Here is a 12,128-nt window from a genome sequence, read left to right on the forward strand (position 1 = left end):
CATTGCTTTGTGTAACAAATGCAAAATGTTTTCACATTACGACAGGAGGCAGTCAGCTCTTAACACCTCATTTTATTGTCCCAACATTCAAAAGTACAAATAATTTAAACACAACAGTTTTATGAAAAGGAAAAAAACAAACATTTACAGCAAGATTTTTTATTTAATTTCCAGTTTCAGACCTAAACTAGCAAGGATAACATGAAGTCATTCATCGCAGTAATTGGATTAATAATAATAATAAGAATAAGAATACTAATTATAATAATCATAATAATTATAGTAATCATAATAATAAGAATTTTAATCATACATAATTGTCAAGTAATAACAAAAGCAGGAGAGAGTAGGTAGCCCCAGTCATGGGTCCCTGTGAACATTTTTTCGTCTTTTTTGTCTTTAAAGATTTTGTTTATAGATTTCTCAGATAATAAACAAACACGTCTCAGGAGGAAAATGAAAACTAACAAGAAGAGCCTAGTTCCTCTGTTCACCTTCCCTCCTCCACTTCTGGCTGCATTGTTCCTACTGGCAGACTGCCACTATAAGGCGCTACAGGGGGATGGTGGGAGCCACAAGGGTCGGGCATAGAGCGAGGTGACAAAGCCCCATGTTTCAAACACCCATTCACCCACACACACACACACACACACAGTTGGTTCACTTTTGTATGTGTGTAGTAAATAGACCCAAACACACACACACACACACATTACCACTAACAGTTAACATATGAGTTCACTGACTTACACTGGACACTGCACATACACAGGTCTCCAATTAACCCTACAGTAACAAACCAAACAGGGACACACACACACACACACATACATACATTACATCATAGAACATGCATGTGAACATGCACGTGTACGCACACGCACACACACACACACAGACAGACAGACAGACACGCAGGGTCTAAGTGGAACAGGCACGCATCGTAAGAGGTCAAAAGTCATACAGTGTAGGAAATCAGTTCACACGTCAGAACAACATTCTACTGGGGTCGTTGCATAATTCAAGTTCCCAGTGAAGGCCGGGAGCATGAGGGGTCTGGTGGGTTGGCCTGTTGCTGTTATGACGTTACAACACTCTGTGATCGGATGGCACAGACTGTGATTGGACAGTGGCGATGATGTCACGTGAGCTGACCAGTTCAGATGACCGAGGTGTGAGAGAGAAGGGTGCACCCTGCGACCGTGTCCTCACCGCCCTCCACACATCTCTCCTTCATGTTTTCAAGTCTTAACAACAAATGGAACTTCTGTCCAATTCTATATCGTTATGCCTCTGTAACCGTTCCCTAACCGCTCACCGTTCAAAATATATAATCTATATATCATATCGGAGTATATCAAATATAGAATTGGTACAATACATTTTCTTTATATCCAGAGTACTTCTCAAGCACAACTGTCATCAATAACAGTTGGTGTGCAATTGTAACAAGTTCTTAATATTTAAACATTTGTTGGTATGGAGATTGAAAACATGAATTTAGAAAAAAAACCAAAAACGATTTAGTCTCGCGCAATGAATGACCCTCACACATTAATATTCTAGAAACTGTCTGCCCAATCTCTGAGAGTTGGATGTCAAATCAAATGTAGACGACAAACAGAAAACTATGCTTTCAGACCCACATTTTTGCATAAGGTTTCATCACAAAGCTGTAGTAAGTGGAGGCAGGGTGTGGACGGAGTGGCTTTTTAGAACTACACAAACTTATCACAGGTTATATTGAACCAGAACAACCGTTTATAACATTCTATTAAGACTAAACTTTATTGAAAAAGACCTAAAGATTTAATTTTAACAAGACAAGAAAAAAGCAATAGCAAATTGAACTATTAACTAGGTTATGCATAGCGAGTAACTGTTTCTAGTAATAAGGGAGAAGCGTCCCCCGACCCTCCGGACATTTTTTTCAGTTTTCATGACTTTTAGATTTTTATATTGTAATTTTGATATATCGGTACAAAGCACAAATAGTACTAAAAGTTCTCTCAGTGCAGTGGACTACTGGAAGAGACTCTCCACTAGTCGCTTTGTTCCCTTTTGCTCAGAAACGCCCCCTCCCTGTACCAGAATCACGCAAATACACAGACAGTTAAACAAATAAATACATAAATACACAGATAAATAATTAATAAATAAATATATAATTACAAATAAATTACAAAATAAATATTTTTGTTTCAAACAAAACATTTTGACCATCAAAGAAAAAAGTTATATTCCAAGCATTTGTATGGTTTCTTTTGCCGCGGTGTGTAACTGAAAAAAGTCCAAATCTTTTTTCTCTTTTTTTTTTGTTCCACAAGCAACATGACAACAATTGAACAGTTTCCTCACATTTTTTTTCTAAGTAACTGAACCACCACTTCATAAGTTGCCATATGAAAAGGACAAGCTCAAACAAAAGAACAGTGACAACTCAGATAGTACAGTAGATATTGGAAAACAAATGTAGACTATATATATATTTATATATCATCTATTTGTACACAGCAAATAAAGACACAGTTGTCATAGATCCTCTTTAAGGAAACAAATATCTAGACTAACAGAACTAGCTAATCATCGGTAAGTCGGACAAACGTTTCACGCTCAGCAAATAAGTCAGCAAGCCGAACCAAAACGAACAAACGAACAAACGAAAATGTACAGATGAAAATTTGTTCGGTGTGATTCTTACACGGCCCTGTGTCATGTATCTGGTTTGTCGGCAAAAGAAATAGTCTCAGAACCAGATTTCTCAGGGCCAACAACAATAACAAATTTTTTTAAACAAAGAACAGCAGCTCAATTCAATGCCAACATCAAAGTATTTTTTTCCATTAAACAACACATAGAACAACAAACTTGGATATTTAAGATATGTGAATAATGTAGTATAGCACCTACTGTTGATCGCTAAAAGTAAGTTATTTTCAAATGCAAGTTCACCAACGCAGAGCGAATAAAATCATATTGATAATGCATATGCTGTTTACATGGATAGATGTGTATATATCTATTTATTGATATCCCATATTGATTGATGACAGAAAGGAACACAGGAAACAGGAAAACAAGTGGACAAAGGGTCTTCTTGCTTTGGGCTCGGACTAGGATGGTTAGGCCTTGGAAAGACCCCGCTCCCTTACCTTTTGGGTATCGCTGTTGAATAATCACGCACTAGTACATATGTGAAAAATTACCAAAATCACCTGCCTCAGCTGCATCCCGTTTCAGAAAACCTTCCATCTACAAAATCACAGCCAACTTGGTTTACCCAAAAAACAAACAGCCTGTGATCCCATAACGTACCACAGCGGAACGACAAGAGCAGGTGGCGCCCCCCCCCCCCCCCCCCCCGCCCTCCCCCAGTTAGCCAGTCAAAATATTTTTCTCTTTTTTCAAATCCAGATTCTTGTAAAAATTCTTTTATAGTTATTATTTTAATTATCATTTATAAAAATAGATTTTTATCTTTATTTTTATCTTTTTCTAAATGTATTTTTTTTTTCCAAGCAAAGAGATCTTCTCTTTGGCAACAGTGATATTTTTTTTTTCTCTTAAATTACTGAACGTGTCATCAGGAAAGCTAACCCATCCCCTCCCCTACCCCATCTCCCTGAACCCTGTGAGGAAAGACGTTATGTTTTGTTTGCGATACAAAACAAAAACAATGTTAGAAATCGTCTTTTTTTCTTCTCTCCTAAATAGGATTTACCGGGATCGTGGAATCCCGTCTGTAATTAATAAGGGGAATTTTTCAAGACACACTAAAAATGAATGAATGGTTCACCAATTTAAAAAAGAGGCCCTTCCTCCTCAGTGACAGGAAGGTCGAGAATACTAACGACAGTGGATCCGGATTTACAAAAGAAAAACAAAATCCTGAATCAAGACAGAGAAAAGGTTCCAATCTAAAAAGGACAATCTTTTCTCCGAAAATAAGGGAATACGGGGGGTTTGCTACTGTTTACACACAAGAGAAAATTCATTTTTAACAATCACAACGAACAGAAAGAATATACAACAAAGAGAAGCCTGTATTATCACAAGAGCTTCCAAAAAGTATGAACATTTTTTATCATTTCATTTTTGTAATACTTAGGCAACACTGGCTTATAGGTCCAAAGTTATAATATAAGCCATTTCTCTAGTTCAATTGGTTTGATGGTTTGTCGGTTGCGTTGTGTTCCAGTTGGAGTTTGAGTTTGCTGTATTGGATGGCTGTCGTAAGGTGGTAGTGACTGTAGGGGGTTGAGGGACAGGTGGAGGTGGGCGGGGGGGAGAGGTTGCGAGCAATTTTCGGAGCAGACAAAGTCGAGGGGCACCTGCTTCTACACCATTAAGTTCAGGACTTGTGTGTCTTGTTGGTCTTGAACGAGACTTGCAAGACACGGTCACCCAACCTGTAGCCGTTGAGACTGGCGATGGCCATGGCCGCCTCGTCGTAATTCGTCATGGTGACGAAGCCGAAGCCTTTGCACTTGTTGGTGTTGAAGTCACGGATCACCTTGACATTGTTGACGGCGCCGAAGGGCCCGAACAGCTGCCAGAGGACGCTCTCATCTGAATCTGGGGACAGGTTGTAGACGAAGATGCACCAGCCAGTGCCCGTGTGGCCGGGGATGTTCATGCCCACCAGGCTGGTCATGCTGTCGATGGTGATGGGAGAAAACCTGAGAGGACAGGCAGAGTAGGGAGAGATGAAGGAAGCAGAAGTAAACAAAAGGTTTAGTCAAACATATTTTTATGGTACAAAGTAAAACTAAATCTTTATCTCCTGTATCTGATCTTTTTTTTTTTAATATCTCTAAACTCACCACCTGGGGCGCTCAACCATTCACCACAGTCTTTAGAAACAGGGTCTAGTGCTAAGTTGGCGTGGCGTTGCATTTTTAAAGATACACTGATGCGTATGTGTGGATGTTGATAGTATTTGAAAATACTTATTAACGCCGTAGCATTAATGAGTATCTGTGTAAGCACTCCCTGGGTCCCTGACGTCTGAATGGCCTTCTGTCAGCAGTGACGGCAGCGCTGCATGCTGGGCTATTTTTGTCTAAAAAAGATACAGTTTCTGTCTTTGTGTCCTTGAGTGGCTACTTCAGGAACTAAATTGCAGGAAGATGTTGAATTAAAGCCTTTGCTCGGAACTCATCTCAGATCATGCCAGAGCCTGCTAAATCCGCACTCACTCGCTCATAATCTGCTGTGTTTTTGTGATGCGAAAGATTCGAAACCTCATTTAACTTCACTTAATTGCCTCTCCACTCAGACTAAAAGGAAAGCGGAAAGAAGCCTTTTAAATAATAAGTAAATGACATTAAAAAAAACATTTTCTTTATATAATTATTGAGTGCACTTTCACTAAGACTTACGTCTCTTAGAAAGTAAAAAGTTGCTTTTTTAAAAATAGGGAATTAAGAAAAGCTAGGAAAAAAATCAACATATTTGTCATAATATTCTTAGTCTCTCCAATTTGATGTTGTCTTTATTTTGATCTCATGAAACTGATCTGTTAGCGGAGCGACGGTAGAGAATGTGTGGTTGTCTGCTGCTTGTTACATTAAACTTCCTGTTATTCCTCAAAGTTGAAAATCTTTGTACAACTTCTGGCTACTATAAAAAATATCTGACACATTATAAAAAAAAGAGATTTAGGAAACTGTAAAAATGAATTTTGAATTTGTTCAAATACTTGCACAAGAAGAACGGGCAAAAACACACCACGTGCCAAACATCTGACTTCCTCTTTCTTCCTCAATGAGGATGAGACCAGTAAATAGTCCAATCAGAGCCTGTTGACTTCCTGCTGTAGGACATTCCCCGTTAACGCTGCCTCCAACAATGCTGCTCACAAACGATTGCATGTTTTCCCCCTAAATTGACAGCGTGACTTATTACTTTTGACATCATATCTATTATATTTATGATGGCCAGGTGAGGGTTCCAATCCCATTTAATTTTGCGAACCATGAGTAGGTTTTTCACAATGCAGGCTGGTCTGAGCTGCCGTGCTCTCCTCAGACCTCTCCTACGGGGCTTTGTTTATTTGTAGAGGCTTTAAGAGGTTTTCTAATGTGTGATGTGACAGTTGGGAGGCCACGCAGGAGGTGATTAATGTTTCTCTTTCTGCTGCTGCTGCTGCTGCTGCTGTGTGTGTGTGTGTTGACTGTGCAAGTTTACACATCCGCATGGGACCAAACACTAACCAATGCTACAGATGAGACCAGGGGTTGCATAGCAACAGAGAAGATGACCAGATATCTAAACTGTGCTCTCTGTGTATAACAATTACATAGCTATTGGTTTAGCGCTCTCTCTGGCCAAGAAGATACATTGGCCTTAAATTAATTGAACAAACTGCCCTCATTATTTAGTCATTTCATCGAATTCAGATTCGTTGTACACAAATTTGTTTCTGTCCAGAATATTCTTAGCAAGGTAAAGACTACATACTGTACATGTGATGCTGATCTGGCCTCAGATAGCATCTACAGCATGCATGATGCGTCGGTCAGTACTGTGGTCACTGTTCTGTTCAATGATGCAATACTACACCAGTGAGAAAGCATAAGAAAGCATGGAGGCAATGGTCGGGAATTCAAGCAGAGCAGTGCCAAAGCCAAGTCGTCTGCAGTGACTCAGCATTTCCTGTTTGCAGCCTGGATCCAGGTTCATCCGACCTATATTTTTTACTATCAAATATTTCAATCAGAATTTAGAAATTTAGAAAGTAAACAGTGGTGTTAATGATTTCACTGTACGACTGTTTGTAGATATGAATTTGAGCAGTGAGTGTAGTGAATCACACTGTGACTTTGAGACTGTGTTGAGACAAGGCAGATGAACCTGAATCCAGAAGAAATCAACACACCTAGAAATAAGAATTCCCATAGCCAAATACACACACACACACACACACACACACACACACAATAACACCAGCACTTGAAATAATCAAAACAAAGCAAACTCATCACCACTGAACACAGAGATCAGTTATTTTCTGTTTATGTTTCCACTTGAAGTGGTTGGTAAAAAAGTTTGAAACCAACTCAAGCTCAAGACGAGAAAAAAAAAACAAAACTGAAACTGAGAGGAAAAACAAATCGAATTCAAAAATGCAGCTGACCTTTAACAAAGTGCTAAACGCAAAGTGACTAAAACAAACTGAAACAAAACACAAAATTTGAAAAACAAACAAATTTGAAACTAAAAAATAAAAACCATGGAGAACAAAAAAGGATATTGACTCAACATGGACATCTGGCATTGGGTGAAGTTTTAATTACCTCTTTACGCCATAGGCCATATTAAGCAAATTGTCCAGCCTGTAAAGAGAAGGAGGGTTCTGGGGTTAATGGTGGGCAGATGGTCGACTCACTCAATGGAACTAATGTCAAGTCTCTGTAGGAGGTGTATGATTCTCCTCCCTCAAAAACAAACACACTCATCTACAGTTGTCCCATTACACTGAGGAGCCCTACCAGGACGGGCTGTAATCAGTCTGCTGCACCAGTGGCCTTTACTGTCAGCCACTGCATCTCTTCACTGGGTTATCAGTTATTTTATTACGTCAAAAAAACCCAACAAAAAACTGTACACTGACATGCAGATGCTGATGGTGAAATGTTAGTGTCGGCTACACTTGCATACAAGCGTAGCCAACGCAACAGTGAGACTGTGTTATTATAATGCAAAAAAAACAACAAACAAACTGCAAATGCGTATTAATACAAATCAGGCCACCACTTGAATGGTTCATTAGGAAAAGAAAGGTCATGAGAGTCACTGTTTTACTTGGGCTCACTCATTGGAGAGAACACTTGAGATGACAGGAAATGATCCAGCGTTCTGTCAGTGTAATGGTTTGGCATTAGGATGATGGTGAGTCAGACAGAAGGACAGGTGATGATGACCAGTGTGGTGTTTAGTAAAAGAGAAAAAAAAGGCAAATCAATAGTAACAGTAACAGTCTGCCAATGAGGAAAGAGTTAAATGTAGGTTTGAGGAAATTTCACCAGTAAGACATTGTGTGTGTGTGTGTGTTGTCTATCTTGGATGGATGCAGTCTGCTTATTGACTCAATGACCTTCATCCCTCACTCGGGTCCGGCCCGTCTCATGTCTTATTAACTCCTCTGGCCTAATGGACACAGGCCACGGCTTATTGAGTAACAGCTGGCTGTTGATGCATCTTTCCTGGTGTAAACACTTTAAACTCTTCGACTTTCCGTGACTTTGAATTTCTAAATTGTTCTTCGGCTAATGCCCTTCATTTGATTCCGTACAGAATGTAGTCGCTGGGAGCTGCAGAGCAGATCCACTGACTGGCCACCTACTCTGCTACAGCTGTTCAATTGCTCACTAACTTGTATATGAAAGCAGCCAGGCAAATAAAATAATTCAGTCTGGCTGATGAGTTTACATCAGTTCACTGTAGTTCAAATGGAGCATTAAAACTCCGCAGATTTGAAGTGTTTTGTATCTCTATGTGATCAGAGTTGGAGAATCATGTCTGAATCCGGTGAGATTTTCCTGCACAACCAATTTCTTTTGGAGGGGTTGTGGGGGGGTGGGGGGTGTATACAGAGGATGTGCCAAAGTATTTTTAGGTAAAAACACCTTGTTGATGCTGCAGGTGAAAGCTTTTTTTTTTTTTCGCTCCAGGAAAAGTATTAATATCTCCACAAAACACTTGTGTTTTTGGAGATATTAATGCTGTGAATATATGACACATCCAGGCCTGAAGCAGAGGGGGTAGAGTGGAGGCAGCAGACCAATCTGGAGCTACTGTGGTCAGCTACAGACACACACTGACACACCCTGTAACGGCCCAAGGAGTTGGACAATGAATGACTAGAAGTTGTTGCCGAGTCTGAAAAGTTCTGATGTAAAAACATAAACATGACAATTTTCAAACTTTTCAGATTGATTTGTTGCTGTAACTGAGCCACTACACCGAGTCTAATCGTCTTAAATCAATACAGTCCCTGGATCTCCTCAATCCAATATTAGGGACGACCTGTGACAGGAGGTTTATTTCGTCCTTATTGTGGGGCCCAGCAAATCCACTGATACACAGTAAAAGTGATGTGTGTCAGTATAAGTATGGATTTTTATGTATATATTTTTATCCTTAGACTAAGGAAGGTCAGTACAGTTAGTAAACTCTACTGACTTTTGGAATATTTAACATTTATTAACATTATGAATTAAGATTAATAAAACACAAAGTGACACCATACCATTAGTAATGTCAATATTTCTTGCTATTTTTAAAGTGCCATCTCGGGTTTCCTGGGATGTCTCCTAAACATTACCAAAAAGTACAAAAGTACAAAAGCTGTAAGAAAAAAAAAAGAAAAAGAAAAAGGTGGAAAAAAGACTTTATGGAACCATTAAAGCTGTAATTAGCCCATTATGTGGGAAGGAAACAAGCAGACTGCGCTGTGGGTAAATGAGTCAATTGGAGAAGAGGCTCGGAGGAGAAACGCTCCAGGCCCAGAGGCACTAAGGCATCTGCTAGCTGCCGGGCTGTTGGGCCAAAACAAAACAACCTGCTGCTGACACACACTCCCTCTCCCTCTCCCTCTCCCTCTTCCTTTTCTCAGTCCCTTCTCTCTCGTACACATGTGTGAATGCACACTGATTCAAGTTCACCACACAGATTCTCTGCCAGCTCTTCACACCCCTCTCCAAATTTCAGGATAAACAAAGGAGCTTTTGTGCATTTTCTCAATGCATGTAAATGGAAGAATGCTGTGTGTGTGTGTGTGTGTGTGTGTTTTTACGAGCGTTCTTTTTTAAAAACAGAAATCAGTTTAATTAAATTGGCTTATGCCCTGGGTATAATAAGGCTAATTTGCTAATTAGCACCATTAGTGAACGACAGGCGACTCCAAACATGCAGGGATGTGGGGCTCGGCGTATTGTGCCCCGGTACATTGTGTTAGCCATCTTAGAGAGGGACCATTAAATCGTGTTATACATTGACTTACTGCAGGCCTAAAGGATTTAAAGAGGATGGATGTGATAAGGACTGTGGTTGGATTTACTGGACGTGGTTCCTTCTCTTCTTTAATCTGGACTTGATGTATTTTACATATCTGCAAGGTTCACAAAATGAGAGGATACTTAAGGAGATAGCTACATTTCTCTTTGGTGTTTTTGGTATTCATTATAGTCGAAGCTAAACCCCTGGTAAAAGTGGTTAGCTGCTGAACTGTCCTTAAGTAAAGTGTTATTGTCAGATTTACCTGCTGCTTCATCTAAAAAAAGTATATTAAAATGTCTTTACCAGTACTGCAGCACTGCAGAACTGTACTAATAATAATAATAATAGTGCCATACTACTATTTTTAACTGCTGTTAAAGCAGAGCTAATAGCTAAGAGCTAATATTGCCAGTCCATGTATTTTCTATCAGTAGGTGTACAGTATGTTTGTTTGAATGTGAGCTAGTATGTTCAGACCTGAAACAGAAGCTCCTCCCACATTTAATTACACCATGTCTTACATGAGTTATCTATAAATATACGTTTTGGATATAAATATAACATAGTTGTGATCTCATCAAGGTGTCAGTGAAAAATCTGTCTTTCACAGGATATTCTGTGATAGCGTATATTCTTGTAAAAGACAGTGGAGGTGGAGGTGTTTCCAGCTCCAGCACACTTCCACACACTGTGTTACACTTTTAGTGCAGAGTTTGGCAGCGGAGAGCAGGAGCAAAAGGACACAGTGAAACTGTGTCCTGTGGTTGTGCATTGTGATGAGAAGCGACAGCTCTCCTGCCGAGCCCGTAAATTGGCTTGGCGTATCACAGACACACAGCAATGCTACATCGCTCAGGTGTCGAAACATGGAAGCTGCTTCAGAAGAAAAAAAAAAAAACACCTTTCAAGGTCTGACTTTGATCCAGAGTAAACTGCCCAACTGGTTCACTGTTATTGAAAAACTCGGGACATTGTTCAAGGACAAATCTGGTTTCCTGTTCTCAAATATAGTTCCTGGATGACGGAGGATTCCATCAAAATGTATGTAGTTGACGTATAATGAAATGTGAGTCCGTGTCCATGATGTCGTTAGTTTAAGTGTTTAAGGTTGATGAGTTATAGAAATAGTTTTTGCTTATATGCTTTTGCATATATACAGCACTGTGTATTTGTACTGCATGTACTGTATGTGATGCTCTGTGTAGAGCTAACTGGGCAAAAACACATTTCTGACATTATTGTGGTTAAATTACAGCTGTGAATAAAAAAAGCAAATAATTTAGATGCATTTGTCATTAGTTTAATTTGCTTTAAGTTTAAGGTTTTACGTCAAGGTTATTTATATGGTGAAAAAATGAAGTAAGAAAATAACTGTAGTTTTATTGACAATCTTATTTCCATTGTCAAACATTTTTAGACATTATTATTCAAGGGTGTTTTTTTCCCCTGTGACACACGACAAAAGAAGAAGAAGGCTGTGATTAATTTCCACTAGAAATTATTTCTCCTACACGTATATATTTTTATGCTTTTTAAAACTGGTTTCAGTTAGAATGTACGTGATTTCATAAATGAAAAATAAATATCCAGACATTACCAGCCAGTGGCTCATCAACAGCTAACGGTAGGTCTAAAAGTAGACCCAATAGTGAGCCAGGTTTGTTTTCTATCAAGTATATATAACAAATAATTATAAGGAAAATGAGAGGAAAGCCACCACGGAGTCTGGAGTCAACAGACAACACAGCAGGGGGAAACTGAAACAAATGTTTCCCTCAAATGATTAAAATCTGTAACAAAAACAGAAAGAGGTGTGACCTGCTGTCGGCCTCCATTCTTTTGTTAGAAAATCTAATAACTCTCTGAACAGTTCAGTACATCACCAGATTACTGAGTTGACATTTTATCCCATCTTTAATAAGTCGTCCTACTAAACAAACACGTTGTTGTCCTAGAAGGATTTGGTCAATTCTGAGATGTGGTGAAAAAACTGAGATGGAATGAGAATCTACAGAGAGTGTTTTAAATGACAGAACCCCACAGTCTCTTACTGAGCCCCGAGCCAAGGTTTGGTTTACTAATAAGCCTGCCCCTGGTGCAGAACCTTGACCTGCTTTCTCATAGCA

The 12,128-nt window shown here is 39.3% G+C and overlaps 1 protein-coding gene across 11 annotated transcripts in view; it reads right to left on the reverse strand.

The window, feature by feature from the left end:
• Positions 1 to 54: 54 nt before the first annotated feature.
• The window catches only part of elavl4 (ELAV like neuron-specific RNA binding protein 4), a 71,269-nt gene continuing 59,195 nt past the window's right edge, over positions 55 to 12,128 (reverse strand). For 9 of the 11 annotated variants that reach the window (XM_017030762.2, XM_017030758.2, XM_017030769.2 and 6 more), the window contains 2 exons: positions 7,299 to 7,337; positions 55 to 4,679 (listed from right to left, as the gene is read on the reverse strand). In XM_017030762.2, the coding sequence (XP_016886251.1) occupies positions 4,352 to 4,679; positions 7,299 to 7,337 (367 nt within the window). In that variant the 3' untranslated portion in view covers positions 55 to 4,351. The remainder of the gene's footprint in view (positions 4,680 to 7,298; positions 7,338 to 12,128) is intronic. The other 2 variants (XM_017030772.2, XM_017030765.2) reach the window with 1 other exon arrangement.

Source organism: Cynoglossus semilaevis, chromosome 2 (assembly GCF_000523025.1).
Source record: "Cynoglossus semilaevis isolate Cse_v1.0 chromosome 2, Cse_v1.0, whole genome shotgun sequence".
Taxonomy (NCBI): Eukaryota; Metazoa; Chordata; class Actinopteri; order Pleuronectiformes; family Cynoglossidae; genus Cynoglossus; species Cynoglossus semilaevis.